Source organism: Lissotriton helveticus, chromosome 1_1 (genome assembly GCF_964261635.1).
Source record: "Lissotriton helveticus chromosome 1_1, aLisHel1.1, whole genome shotgun sequence".
Classification (NCBI taxonomy): domain Eukaryota; kingdom Metazoa; phylum Chordata; class Amphibia; order Caudata; family Salamandridae; genus Lissotriton; species Lissotriton helveticus.
The window spans coordinates 1,082,589,059-1,082,604,930 of NC_136057.1; the positions used below are offsets into that span (position 1 = coordinate 1,082,589,059).

General features: G+C 46.5%; 1 protein-coding gene across 5 annotated transcripts in view; it reads right to left on the minus strand.

The window, feature by feature from the left end:
• The window catches only part of CFAP54 (cilia and flagella associated protein 54), a 2,603,731-nt gene that overhangs the window by 2,025,464 nt on the left and 562,395 nt on the right, over nucleotides 1–15,872 (minus strand). For all 5 annotated transcript variants that reach the window (XR_013608312.1, XR_013608313.1, XM_078677994.1 and 2 more), the window contains exon 18: nucleotides 2,253–2,406. Coding sequence is in view for 3 of the 5 variants with exons in the window: in XM_078677994.1 (XP_078534120.1) it covers nucleotides 2,253–2,406 (154 nt within the window). In the remaining 2 variants the exon portion in view is untranslated. The remainder of the gene's footprint in view (nucleotides 1–2,252; nucleotides 2,407–15,872) is intronic.

The following is a 15,872-nucleotide window of genomic DNA, read 5'->3' on the forward strand; positions in this document are numbered from 1 at the left end:
CCCCATTGTTTCTATTAGGGCAGGGCAAACATGAGTTGGAAAATAGGACACCCCATCTTCGTTTCAGCAAGGAACCTTCACTTGTGATATATACCCGGAATATAAGAATCACCTAGCTTAAGAATTTTAGTCCCACCTTCATTTTATCCAAGATTGACAACATATGATTACACTCCAAGAAGTTGAATGCTTTTCTGCAGTCAGGGGGCGTCAGGGGCAAGATCCTCACATATTCAATGCATACCATATATACAATTTCACCCACTTGTGCTTGATGTCATCAGGATGTTATGGAACATCTGAAGCAAGAGCCTCTTAGACATATTAAACCTAAAGCTACATGAAGTTACACTAATCAGGATGAACCACTTTTCCTACCAGTTTAGTGTGTCTATTTGCCAGGTCCTTGTCCAAGACATTGGTTTCTGTTTAGAACCTTCATCAGAAGGTTGACAACTTAAAAAAATCACAGTTCTCTAGAGTCACCAGTTATTACCCCCTCCAGGCAATTGTAAAACGTATTGAGCATATCAAATTAAAAATGCTCATACAGCGGTTATTATTTTTGTAAATAACTCACCCAAATTCCTAACATATGACATGCAACAGTTTGAGATTACACTACAATTCATCCTAAGTGGTCCTGTGTATCGGGAGGGCATGTCCTCTATCTATGTTGGTGCCATTACCTACTTATTGACACCCTACTGGACCCTTCAACCCTAGAGGCACTAACCTATATGGAGCTCATAAACCTCTGGTTGAGGTAGGTGGTGTGCTTCAAACCAGGGGAGTTCTTAAGCCTAGAAAGAGTGTTTTTATCCCCATTTTGAGTTTCACTGCCTACCTACAGGCCGTGGAGACAAAGGTACCCAGGATCAACTGCCTGCACTGTGTGGTGCTTTTACTTGTCAGTATGCACACTGATATCCAGTTGAGTGGAGGAGAGGATAAGATCCACCAGCCCCGGACCCCAAATGCTGACCGGCAGGCCCAGATAAACCAAACAATCTGGGACTTTAAACTAGTGATGGGGAACCATCCTGTATGGGGTGATCCTACTATCCAATATGTGCCTATGCTGGTAGGGGTGATTAATGTGGTTGGCAATTACCCACTTTGATGTGCCAGAAGCCTGATATCAAAAGCCTGTTGTGGAAAACTGGACTAGAAAAGGAACACCATATGAAAAGTCATATGTTTTATAGAAACGTCTATAGAAAAGCCCTTAGAACTCTGGATAGTTACCGGAGGCTCTGAGTTAGCAGAGACCTTGACTGCAGGGTGTTGCTCCATAGGAAATGAAGAAAAACAGAATATTTGGGAACCAGAAAAAGCTTTGTTCTATAATTGGTCGTCACACCTGGCACTTTGGCTCTCAACAATGGTTTCTTCATAACTAACCTTAAAGAGTTTTTTAACCACATGGAATGTTTCTAAACCTTATTTGTGAATTATACTTTCTACTGGTGGCTTTTTGGCTCTCCCAGATCCAAGAGACACCATGGGTCTATCACATAATGTGGGCACTGCAAGTGTTAACTTAAAACATGGCCACTACCACAACGTTAGGTTGACTGATGTCTTAAATAGTTGAAGAGCTGGAGAAGCGCTATTTTACCACTTTACACTATGGTAAATGTTTGTAACAATAATGTTAAACGCATCTGCTGTTTTTGGCTGGAAATGTAGCTATCAAGAGAACATAAAACAAATAGCTGGGCGAAAAACATATTAACACAAGTAAAACATGACAACAAAAAACAGCACTACAGCACAAAGACCAGCGGTACAAAAACAACAGAGCACATCACCACCAAAACAAAATATCGCACATTATTTATACATAAACACTCGTGTCACACATTACCACCTCCAGAAACCTGTTTTTATGATATGGTGGTAAAAGGTGTTTGCACCAAACACTCCCTAAAGTTACCACCAAGGCCATGAAATAGAATGAGTCAAAAAAGGTATGTGATCCAAATGAACTCCGTGCTATAAAAATAAAACCCATCCATGTACGTAATTGTATTCCCTATCTGCTCTACCGTTTACACCAGTGGAAATGTTTTTATTTTGCTTAATACTCCTGACCTGGCTCCTTGACGGTCACCTTGGTCTAATCATGGAAAAGTGAAGGTCACGAGCAATGCTATCATTGGTACTTTTCTTCATGCCCGCGAATGTGTTTAGGAACAAGTTGCCAAAACAACACATAATTAACGTGTGCAATCATTAGGCAGTCCTACCGTGTATGAGGTTGAGGAGTTTGACGGAAACTCCATGCTGCACGTGAATGAGCTCGAGATGAAGGTCCATCAGGAGGCTGTTCCTTAAGAATGGTTCTGAAGGGTTCTCGTCTTCTGTCTTTGTGTTCCTCAAATTGTGCTCTCCCGTCACAGGCTGAAAAAGAGATAATATTACTAGCAAAAGTAAGTATAAATAAAATGTTAAACGTTTTGTCTTTTAGGATCCACAAATTGTTTTGGTGTTTAGCTTTATCCAATGTGTTTGTCTCCAGTCATGTAAGTATTTACTGGTATCCTTTACACTTACCTAGTGACAAGTGCATAAAGAAAAATACTTAATATTGCTTTCTTTTTTTCATTTCCGAATACAATCAAACCAAAATATCAGTCTAAATGGTAAATAAAAGCAAGTTTTAAGGCATCCATTGGCAAATATTCTTATAATAGTCGGTACTCAATACAGCGACGAACTTTAATTTTGTATTCAAGACTAAGGTTCACTTTACAACTCCACATAAGCTCTCCTCCAACTACATAATAATGTATCTTTCAGCCATACCATAACCTCTTTCACAGGCTAATCACCTAATTCTATGCTTTCAAGCTGCTTAGGCATTCTTTTATTGGTTTAATTTTGTGGGTTGTTTTGGTTGCTGTGCTGTTCTCTGTATTCAAGATTTTCTGATAAGCAGGGGTTCTTTCTATGCATTTTGAAATTGAAAATCCAAACTAAATGCATCCAGCTGCTGAAAAGGCTTGAATCATCCACACTTAAGTGTATCAGTACTGAATGTGATTAATTCAAGATTTAACCTACAGAACATACTTTTTGAAACGTCAATCTGTTTTTTGTGAGTGTAGATTCCCAATAACGATAACTTGCTTTACAAATACCCCGGTCCCACATCAAGAAAGTTCTCACCCCTAGAGTTTCAGAGTTGCCTTTAATTTAATACTAACAGCCCCTTTCACTCTCGGAGTTCCGTGTTAGTGTCTATTCTGAGGGGGCGTGGCTTATACGCAGGGGCAAGATGGGGGGGACCGATAAGCTCCGTCTCCTCACGGAGCTATTGAACTGATTTTCGGCTACCTCAAGACCATGCCCAGCGCTCTCTAAGCTGGCCTCATGTTCTACATTGTTGTTACGCATTTGTGGACTGGCAGGAGCTTTTGATATCTCGTCCTTCTCCTGTTACAGTCCCGATAACGTTTTTCATAACGCGCGAGCGGGCACATTTTACCGGCACACCGCTCCTACCGCATGAAGAGTGAGAGACATAGTGACATAGAGACTCTTCAAAAGGTAAGAAAAAACTGTAGATCTCCCCTCGCCTCCTTCCACGTCGGAGGCTATGGATCTCCTTGAAAAAGGTATTACCCTTCAGGAGATTGTTTTTTTTTTTTTTTTTTTTTTTTTTTTAAAAACCTTTATTGGAGTAAGCAAGAAAATACAAGGATGGGCCTACAACCACACGGGCTGGCCGCTAAAGAGGAGTCGAAATACAAGATACCTGCCCGCAGAGGCAACAATCGACCAACAATGCAATACTCCCCACGAAATACAGGACAAAACAGATTTTATTTTATATGAAAGAACAAGCACACAACAAGGCGAAAGTATAGTACTGTCAGTCAGCCCAAAGGACGTAAAGGGGGTATAGCAGCAGGAGAACATAAACGGAGCTCCAAGCTCCAAGGAGATCGGGGGGGGGGGGGAGGGGCGAGGAGATCAGAGGGGAGAACCGGACACACCAGCACAACCCCTATATAAAGGGTTCCAGGAACGCTCGCCTAGGGAGACAGGGTAATCTCAGCAGTGCCTACAAGGGGAGGAGTACAAATGTCGCCACGGTAGTCATTCCATTGACCCCAAACCTTCGTCCACGCCCTGGGTCCTTCAGGAGATTGTTGATGCCATCTAATCTCTGAAGAAAGCTAAGGCCGATGGTGTGATGGGTTCTCCGTTGAACTAATTTCTTCTTTCTCATCTATTTTTGCTCCACATTTACTTGAGCTTTTCACCTCTTTCCTACTGAAATCCAAACCTGAGGGCTCCTTTTTAGATGCGCTCATTGTAATTATTCCCATACCTGGTAAAGATCACACTTTGTGTCAAAATTATCACCCAAATGGGGGCGTGGCTTGGCAAGCCAATATGGCGAATGTGTGCTGAGCTAGCTCCGTCCAGCCCATCAAATATCCAACATTTATCGTGGCTCCCTGGAGCTCTACTAGCTCATCTTGACATCTCTGTGGCGCCATATTGGCTTCGGCATCACCTGGTGTGGTTTGGGAGCCCGTGACCGATTGTGGCGGTTAGATCGGACCGTGGCGGGAGAGAGGCATAGCGGTTGAAGGTGGAGTTGCGTACAGAGTTCCCGGAGGAGGCTGGGTGATAAGTGGTGATCCTTGCTGGCCTGACGGAGCAGTCAGCGGCTGGGAGGGTCCCCCTGTTCCGGGAAAGCTGCAATTGCTGCTCAGGGTGTGTGGCGCTGCTCAGCCGTTCTGCGGTACGGCCAGAGCAATCGACAGAGGGGAAGACCCAGTGGCTGGACTGGGCCGAAAGGCGAGACACTGCATTGCAGTGAGGTTTGCGGTTTGGGGCTGGGTCCCCTAGCGGTGGGGCACCTATTGGTGACAGCGGTCGGCGATGGGGGTGGCCGGCCTGCTCTTCGCAGAAGGCCCCCCTCCCTCCCCTGACATCGTAGTGGGGATCGGCGGTAAGATCGGGCAGCCTGGGGGATGCTGGGAGATCCAATAGTCGCTTTGCCACGTGTGTAGCCACCTCGGGCCCGCGGAGCCTCCTCGTCCCCCAACATTGTGCAGGGGGTTCGGCGGTGTCATCGGGCCGCAGTGAGGTGGCTTGAGAGACTTACAATTTGGCCTCATCCATTCCCCTCCTCCTGGAGTCGCCTTGAGCTGTCCGGGACACCCATGTCGGCGGTCGGTCGGGCCGCACACAACTGGCTCATCCTAGGTGGTATCCCCCCCCCGTCCGCTATTGTGGTGAGGAACCGGCAGAGTAACCGGGTTGTTTGGGCAGGTGCAGAGAGACCCGTCGTCTGACCATCGGCCCCATCCCTCCTCACCAGAGTCACTCTTGGACCGCGTGGGCATCTGCTGGGCCCCTTGGGCTGGTGATTGCAGCTGCCTGCAGTGGGGACCCTTGGCTGGGACACGGGGGGGCCTCCTCAATTAATCTGCGACACCATCGCCTCGGCGGGTGGTCGGACCGCGTCCACGGGATTGAGAGCCCCTGGTGGGGTGAGGTCTCCCGGGTGTCCTGTTGGCCTGCGTTTTGGGACGTCTGCTGGCCAGTCCCCCTTCGGCAGTCAGGTCGGGCCATGGGAGCTGGTGATCTGCGCGTCTGTGCCCTACCCGGTTCGTCTTGGGCCTGTGGTGGGAGCACAGGGGGGCCATGACGAGGGATAAAGAGGGCAGCGGCTCGTCCAAGCAGGGGCCCATAGATAAGTTCACAGGCTCGGGCACGTCGGCCGGAGCCACGGGGGGCCAATCGGGAGCCGAGCCGGACAACGCGCCCCTCATGGCTGCCATCACCCAATCCAGGGACATGATGGATACAAAAATAGGGGCAGTTTGTTTGGACGTTATGCTGTTACGTCAAGATCTGCGCAATGCAGTGTCCCGTATCACTGAGGCTGAGACCCGTATCTCGAGTAGAAGATGATGTCACCATACTGAAGGAGAAAGTTGCTACGATGGAGACTGTCCAAAAGGGTCTTGCGCTCAGAGTGGAGGATGCAGGAGGATGGGCCCGACGCAATAACCCCCGATTAGTTGGTTTTCCAAAGGTCTGTGAGGAGGGAAATATGGAACGAATCCTCAGGAAGTGGCTGGAGAGCTGGCTTCCCCCTGAGGCCATGTTGCGATGTTTTGTGGTGGAGCAGGCCCACAGAGCACTTATGCAGAAACCCCCAGTGGGGGCTCGCTCACGACCAGTCATAGCAAAAGTATTGAACTACCTGGATAGGGATGCTATACTGAAGCAAGCTCAAGCCAAGGAACCTTTGCTATACAATAATGTCAGCATCCTGATATTTCCTGATTACACCAGGCAAGTCCAGCAGCAGCGTCAGTCGTTTACAGCAGCAAATGCCCGCCTGAGATCTTAAACTTCTATATGCTTTGTTGTTTCCGGCTCGCCTCAGGGTGTTCTTCCGCTCACACACCCATTTCTTGGACACCCCAGAGGACAGATGAAACGGTGCGGGTGAGGCCACACATGCCACCAGGAAGTGAGTCAGACTTCTCTGCGAGCGAGGCGGCTCGAGGGGGTCCTCCAGGTCAACGGCAGAGGAGCAATAGACAAACACAATCCCGGTGGCGCTCCCAGTCTTGTGGGTCCTTCGCTCGGGGGGGGGGCCCTACACCTGGGCAACAGACATTAGAACCCTAATGTATAATGTCCGAGAGGTGTTGCAGAGACGTTTTGGATGTTTCTCTGGGGAGCCCTGCAATGGGCTGGTCTTTCTGCCGGGACTGTAATGGTGTGAGGCATGCCTGAAGGACATGGGCTGTGAGTTGGGGATCCAATGGTTGGGGCAGGGTCCGTCCTCCCATTGGAGATTGGGGGCTAGCCCTGCCTCGACAGATACTTCAGCGTTCTTGAGGTATGGGTGGGAGGTTTGTTGGGTATGTTTGCAGATCGCGCTTCCACTTCGGGCCAGCTACAATTCACGCACACATCGTCACGGCTCATCATTAGTATTGATGAAGAATACACCACCTCATGGCTAGCATGCCTGATAGAGGTCAGATGACCCAGGGCAGCCTCCGCATTATTAGCTGGAATGTACGCAGGGCCCTGGATAAAATTAAATGTGGGGCCTTACTCCATCTGGTGAAGAGGGTTAAGACCGATGTTCTCCTGTTGCAAGAAACGCACCTTATGGGTACGAAGGCCCTTTGTTTGCAACGATGCGGGTTCCAACAGGTCTTCCACTCTGGTTTCAGGAGGGGTTCACGGGGAGTAGCGATCCTGTTCCATCGTAGGGTCCCCATCACACATGTTCAGCAGTGGACTGACACGCAGGGGCGCTATTTGTTTATTCGGGGTAGCGTTGAAGAGGACCCCCTGGTGCTGGGCAGTGTGTATGCTCCCCCCTACAGTGGAACCTGATAGAGAAACTGCAAGCCATATGGGCCGGTATGCCAGATGTCCTGTCCGTGGTGGGCAGGGACTTGAACGACGGCATGGACCTGGTTAAAGATAGAACTGGGGTTGGGGGTAATCCATGGAGAGGCCTTCCCACGAAACTCTGTTCATTGGTAACGGGGCTAAACTGGGTAGATACTTGGCGGCATACTCACGGTGAGTCTCGGGGATACACCTACCTGTCGGCGGTCCACAAATCCTTCTCCAGACTTAACTATATCTTTGTTCCCCGGGCGGTGGCTTGCAGAGTGGCGTCAGCGGAGATCCTACCTCACTGCCTTTCGATAACTCCCCGGTATCCATTGAGCTCTACTTGGGCAGGGAGAGGCAACCATTTCGGTGGTGCCTCTCAGTGTGGCTTCTACAGAACGAAGAATATGCAACACATATGAGCGAAGCACTTGCTCAGTACTTAACGGATAATCAGGGGTCCGTCTCTAGTGCTGCCACCTTGTGGGAGGCGCTGAAGCCCACTCTCCGGGGGGTGGACATCTCCTGGTGTGCGGCGGCTCGCAGGAAGCGGAGGGAGGAACTGACTCGCGCAGAAGCGGACATAGAAGCACTCGAGCATCAGAATCGAGAGGCAGGAAGTGGCCTGAGTGTGCGACAATTGCTTCTTGCCCAACAGGCCTGTGCCGCCCTACTGATGGACGTAGCACAACAGGCTTGGCTGGCCACACACAGCAGAAAATAGCAAAGGGGGGACAAGTCTAGCAAGATGTTGCATCGGCTTCGTCAGGGCACCTTCCACTCCCAGGCCCTCCCAGGTATTCTGGATGTGGCGGGAGCACCGATTACGGACCCCCGGGCCATAGCGGAGAGTTTCGCTACATACTATGCGGACCTCATTGGTCCCCGGGAGTGTCTGCCAGCGTCTGCTATTAATACGTTTATAACAGACTTACCACCCAAAGCAGTGCCGGATAAGGTGCAGGATCAGCTGGAGGCCCCCTTGACAGATGAGGAGCTGGGAATGGCCCTGGGAGAGCTCAACCCTGGCAGAGCACCTGGACCCAATGGGTTTCCGAGTGAATTCTTTCGCCGCTATAATGTACAGCTGGCCCAGCATTATTGGGCGGTGGTGGAGGAGGCCCGGGAAACAGGCTGCCCCCCCAGACTGGAGGCATGTGGTGGTGGTGGTGTTCCATAAGCCCGGCCATCCCCCAGAGCAGTATGGTTCATATCGCCCCATCTCGCTCTTGAATGTGGAGGCAAAAATTCTGGAAAGGCGCTGGCAAATCGCCTTTTGCCCCATATCACTACCCTTATCCACCCTGATCAGGCGGGGTTCATGCCCCAGAGGGCGACCAGACACAACATAAGAAAGGCACATGTGGCGGACATGGAGAGAGCCTTAGACTCCCTGAGCTGGGTGCACCTCTTCGCATTGCTCGGCAGCCTTAATATGGGCCCACGCTTCCACTCATATATAAAACTTCAGTATACGGATCTGACGACGTTGGTATGGGTAGCGGGCACGAACTCCGCCACCTTTTGTATTAAACGGGGCACGCGGCAAGGTTGTCCCCTGTGTGCCTATTTATTCACCTTAGCCATTGAGTCCTTGGCGGCGTGGGTGCGCATGGATGCACAGGTGTGGGGCTTCGAGTGGGCCACGGGTCTGTCCGATAGGATCGCGCTATACTCGAATGATGTCCTTTTTTTTCTTATGGCGGTTGATAGGCATGGCCACGGTTTCTGCCTATCAAGCAGATCTTCAGGGAGACATTGGGTCTATACATGAATACCAGCAAATCCACATTGTGGGCTCTGGGAGACCAAATGAGAATGGGGACGTGGGTGGCCTCGGTCCAGTTGGCGGTGGGAGGATTGAAATATCTGGCGGTGTTTCCCTGTGACATACCGGCAATTGCCTGGAAGTGGAACCTGGCACCAGTATGGGAGCGGATTCGCACAGACCTTAAGTCCTGGTCCCGTATGCCCCTGACATTGTTCGGTAGATCGGCAATTTTCAAGATGGGGCGCTTCCCCGACTTCTCTACCAGCTACAGAATCACCTGTACTCGATCCCGCCTAGATGGTTCCGGCTGGTGAATTCTGTGCTGGGGCAGTTTTTGTGGGAGGGGGGAAAGGTGCGCGCAGCACACCGTACCTGCTTTTTGTCCACCTACTCTGGGGGGCTTGCGTCCTCGGATATTCTCTCCAACTACCAAGCCTCGCACTTGCTGGTCCTTAATGAGTGGTGGTATGGCGATAGGGGGGACCCAGCGTATGTGTTAGAACGGCAGCTTATGGTGCGCCACACACTGCACACAATTCTGTACTCGGCGCAGCTGCGGGGTACGTTGCCATCGGCCACACAAGTGGTGTTCTCGACTTGGAGGCAGGCGCTGCGGCGCATGGGTTTGTAGGATGTCCTGACGCGGGAGACCCCCTTTGTGGAACAATGGGCACCTGCCCCAGCGGCTCTTTAGGGTTTTAGGGGATGAGATGATATTGGCATCTCCACCATGGGAGATGTTCTAAGGGGCACAACACTAAAGCCATTCCGGGATTTCAAGAAGGAGTTCCACCTGCCACAGTAACAATTTTATCGATACCTTCAGTTCCGTCACGCCCTGTCCCCCAGCCTGTAGGGTCTGGAGTCTCTCCCTGAATTTAGTCCATTGGAAGCGAAAGTGTTTATGGGGGAATTACCAGACAGGAAAATCTCCCGAATATACCAGTCCCTGGTCACTCATTGCTCCTCTACACTTCAAAAGCTCCGGGGGAACTGGGAGGGGGATGTGGGTAGTCTTGAGGAGGAGGATTGGGTGGAGGCCTTGGCAGCCCTGAGGGGGGCGGTCATAGCTATGCGACTCCACCTGATCCAGTTCAAATATCTCCAAAGGGTCTATTTTACTAGGGCGCAGTTGTGGCGGGCAGGGCTGATTGCTTCCCCAGAGTGTCTTCGCTGTGGTCGGGAGGAGGGCATGTTTATACACACGGTCTGGCGGTGCACATCTTTGGATCGCTTCTGGAGAGGGGTGTTTACGTGCCTTTCCGAGGTTTTGGGTTGGGAGCTTCCCCGCACACTGCAGTTGGCCCTGCTGCATGTTATGGAGGGTATACGTGACAATGTATACAAGCGACACCTCATGTATTAGGCTTCACACTGGCGAAGCAAGACCACGCTAGAGCTTGGAAGGCGCCGCGGGCCCCCTATGTGGCTGCCTGGAAAAACGGATTGGATTTTTGCATGGGGTTGGAACAACCTATTTTTGTAGCCAGGGGATGCCTGCGCAATCATTATAAAATATGGAATCGATAGGCTGCGTATCGGGCCTATGGTTGGAGCCGCCAACGGAAGCGGAGCCACGTTTGCCGGGCTAAGTATCAGGGTCTGCGTGGATGGAGGGAATAGGGCGGTCGGGTGGGTGTGTGTTTTCATGCTGCGATTATTTGATTTGACATCAAAGCTGTGGATAGGATCATGTGGATTCTGTGCGATCTCAAAGGGGGTGGGGGGGAGGGAGTTGGGGGGTTGCTGTTTCTTTTAATGTGTCCTTGTGAGGCATTGTTGATTTTGCAAACAGAAGTCGATTGCTTTCTTGGTCATGTATGGTCTGATTGGGCAGATGCCTCTGGTGTGCAGAGCTTTGCGTTATAAATTCCAATTGACGAATAAAATAATAATTATCACCCAATCTCTTTAATTAACTATGATTGCAAATTATTTGCAAAAATCCTTCCTGCTAGACTGGATGATTGTATACCTCTTCTCATTATGGCTGACCAATCTGGTTTCATTAAGGGGAGGCTTACATCAGATAATGCCAGGATGTTTTCTAATATTCTTACATTAGGTAGAGGGTATCCTGATCCTCTTGCTGCATTATCTCTTGATGCTGAGAAAGCATTTGACTGTATATAGTGGCAATTTATGTTCAAAACTCTTGATTGGTTTGGTTTTGACCCTAAATTAATTTAGTTTATCAAGCTATTATATTCTGAACCACGTGCCTGTGTCTTTATCAATGGACTTTTATCCCCTTACTTTAACTTCCACAGAGGATCTAGACAGGATTGCACCCTCTCTCCTCTTTTATTTATTCTCGGTCTTGAACCTTTTCTGAACGCATTCATTGTAATCCCTTGATAACAGGTTTTCAAAATAATTCCTATATAACCACATTATCTGCCTATGCAGACGATATTCTTATTTACTTCTTGAATCCTTTAACTTCCCTGTCTCCCTTTTTGCAAGGAGATTGATTTATATTCTAAAATATCTGGCTATAAATTGAACCTTTAAACTCCTTAGGTTACCAATTTATGTTCTCTGATACCAATTTTATGTGGTGTCCATCTAAAATTAAATTCCTAGGTGTCTGGTTTTATCCTACCATCCCTCAAACTCTTGCTCACAATTTTGATGCACTAAAACTTAAGATTCAAAACTCGCTTTCTTCCTGGTCTCCTCTCCACTGATCCTGGTGGGGTAGATTAGATAGGGTTAAAATGATGGTTGTACCGCTTATTCTTTTTTTGCTTTCTATGTTACCTTTTAAAATTCCTCATTGCTATTTTAACCAAATTAACTCTCTCTGTATCAAATTTCTCTGGAATAACAAGCCCACTCGTATTGCCTTATCCAAATTAATTAAACCAGAAAATGAGGAGGGCATACGATTTCCTAATTTTAAGTTAAATCATGCAGCTTTTCTTATTGGTAAAACTGATGCTTTAGATAAACAATATCAAGAATCCCCTATACTCAGCTGGATAAATTTTGAAAGTTCACTACTGTCATGAATTTTCTTTTGCTGATATTAGTTATATGTTCAACTGTACTTTTATTTCTAATCATCCTATCTTAAAATATTCCCAGCATCTATTACATTCACTGTTTACTTTTGGCTCTAACTTTTATAAAGCTTTTCTTGCCTCCTCTATTTGGTACAATAAATTCATTAAGTTTCGCTATAAATCATTCTACTTTAAGCATTGGAAAGAAAAGGATATCCTGTATGTTCATCAACTCGTATCTCAAAATTCTGTTATACCCTTCACTATATAACAAGAACGATATGATCTACCCTCTTCTTGCTTTCCTCAATAATCCCAACTATCACAGGTACTTCAAGAGTTTTTATTAGCCAAACTCTTTCCCGTTGACTCCACTCTGTTCTTTCCGTTTACCCCCGGTACAATATCTCTTCAGATTCAAATCCTAAAGCTTCTTTCATATAGAAACTCTTATCCCCTCCTATCTCCGATAGACTAAAATCCTCAATTGAAACAGCATGGGAACTTGACCTCTCGATGTCCCTCCCAACTCAGCAATGGGATAAATTATGGCATAACATTTGTACTACCTCTAAAGCTACCAATACTACCCAATCCCTATTTTTCTTATACAATAGAGAGGTTTGTACATCTGTTTTTATTAATAAAATCAATCCTTCCACTTCACCTCTTTTTTGGTCATGCCTTTCCTCTAATGGCACATTACTCCACTTAATATTTTATTGCCCTAATGTTTTTTAACATTTTGGAAATCTGTTTGGTCTAAATGCTCTAAGATATTTAATTGTTGTATCCCATTGTCAATTCAAAATGTTTTTCTTGGATCCATGTTTGCTGATTTCCTGGATACTACCTCAAAGTAAAGGTTATTTGATCTTTTTATTTCTCTTGCATTTAAGGTTATTCTTCTTACTTGTTGGAAAGCTAACTCAAAAATATGTACATTAATATGGTGGAATTTTATTTGCGATGAGCACAGAATATCAACTGTTTCATCTTCAATGTCATCTCAGAAAATCAAATCTGATTTATTCTGGATACCTTTCACTACTTTTTTTTATCTTCACACTCATCTTTACCCTAATTCCTACTCACCTTTTCTTTCTCTCTATCTTCTCCTATTCTTTTCGCCCCTTTCTTTCCTTTTCTCCATTTTAAAATATAAAAATGACAATTATTAGATTGGTACTCTCTTCTCTTCTTTACTTATCTTATAGCATAAGATTGTATTTTACAGTTTTTCACCGCAGAAGTATCATATTATTTTATTGTATTATTTTTAAGACATGTGTTGTTACTATGTTATATTTCTTACTTATGCTGCTTGTAAGCTTCACACTTTCTTTTTAATCCCAATATTTATAATTTGTTTTTAAAGTGTCTATTCTGAGTGCGTAACTCAGGCATGTGTCTTCTTAGAAGAAAGTACAATTTTATTCAGAAGAAACCCTGTGACCTCCCATCAAGGCCAGGTACCTCTGTACATCTAACTGCATTTGTTTCTAATGTGAACACGTATAAAGGATTATGACATGAATCAGGAAGGAACTGCAGGATGCAGCTACTTTCTGATGAATTCAAGTTACAACACAGTGGAACCCAGACATTGCACTGACAAACGAGGAAATACCAGGTGTATCAGTAATTACAGGTTTGATTCACCCAGCGATTCCTCCTTGCTCCCAGTAGTCTCCCCTAGGCTTTTTGGCTGTTTTTAACAGAGAACAGTGAAAACAAAACAGATTCGCAGTGTTTATGCGGACCTCATAATCCCAATGGGCCCGGCAACACATGTTACAGCATTTATCAAAATGAAGGTAGTTTACCACTTGATTCCTAGTGCCACGAAACTGGTGCACTTGACTATCTCAGGGGAATAAGAGTGAGAAGTCATGGCTTACTACACGAGATGGAGGGGCATAAAGAAGCAGAGCCAGTGGGACACAATACATGCCACTGAATACCTCCAATGTTCAGTCAGTGTCCAGCGTATAAGTCATCACTTTGATGACAGGTGAATAAAACAGTATGCTTAAAAATAAGATGCATTCTGGGCTCAAACTAATTGCAGTTAAAGTTGTGCCCTAATGCCATTGTTAATCTATGAGTGATGCTTCAGGTCACTTATGAAATGTCGAGAAGCATTAGGGCCCCTCAACTAAAAATAGGCTTCTAAGAGATAGGATTCTGGTACCCAGTTTACTTTGATGTAATGCTGGGATGGAAAAGATCCTGCACTGCTTTGGAGAACATGATCACTGTTCAAGTCATATTCCCCGTACAATCATAGTAGTTTTAATGGCCTGGCTTGAAAGCGCAGCTGTCGCCAGACAATTATGTGAAAACCACCAGGAGACGGACGTTTGCTCCGCACACATGTTGGAAGCCAGTGCGACATGTTTTGATTGGCCAAAAGTTGTGTGCTTCCCCATAAAAAGAAGCAAACCACACATTCTAATCATACTTAAGTTGCTACTGCACTGATCAAGATTCAGAGTAGACAGAGTTACTGCCGATGGTAAAATGTGCATACAACACAATAAGGGTAGCTATTAATTCCCATTTTTGATTTTCATAATTCTTAACTCTGGATGTAGCTCATACTGCATACATCTTTTGTACACACATAGGCTCAGGACCAGCTAGAAACACTGAGGCACAGGTGTATCACCATGCCTTCTCAGTCACAAAAAGATAAATATGATGCATAAAAGCCTATTGGCCACAGAAACTAAACTCTTGTTACATAAACGAGCTACAACTTCAACATGCACGGTACCTCCCTTCCCTCAAAAATAGAAGGTTCCTTTAATAACATATTTTATTAGGATAACTAATTAATCCCAAATCTGTCTGACTTGGCCTTTTGCCCACTTCAGGTGAATTACAAGAGATACAGTTCTGAACAAAAGTCCTGAATTTTTCTCTAAACCAGTTCATGCTCCAAGATTTGTGCCCCAGTGTTGTGCCTGCCAGTCAGGAGTCCGTAGTTCTTTTGTGACTGGGGTAGTTTTAAAAGTGAGAATACAAAACCAGTCAGGGTAACCAAACCCAATTCTATCACAACTCCCCAAACTGACACATTCATACCTCTGACAATAACACTGTCATACACTGCTCCTTATCTCTTGCTCAAAAATACTTAATTTTAGGGTCTGTAGAACGATCCCAGAGACACCAGATCAGGGGCTGTGATAATGGGCCCATCAGCAGCAGAGGCAGTGAAGTTTTTTAAAGAGCAGTGAAGAGGGGGAATACTATAGATGAGTGGAATTCTCAGAATCTGAGTATTTCACCGAACATGTCAGTGCAAATGACCCATGTTATAGAAGAAGCTCTGTCAGAAGGAAACTGCACCTCATACCATGCCCTCAGACCACAGTGTCCTAGTACACCTCAGAGGATGAGATGGGGGTGTCAGAATACTCTGTCTACAACCGATTCATAAGTAGTAAGTGTTAAACCTGTGAGCCTTAGGGTGGTCCTCCCCCAAACGTTTTGCTTTCCTCCTCCATTTTTTCTGACCCCCTATTTGCAGGCCCTACGACTCTGTGTACTTTACCACTGCTAATCAGTGATAACATATTTGTGCTCTCTCCTCTAAACATGGTAACATTGGCTTATACTCAACTGGCATATTTAATGTACTTGTAAGTCTCTAGTAAGGCTGCACTCAGTGTGCCCAGGGCCCGTAA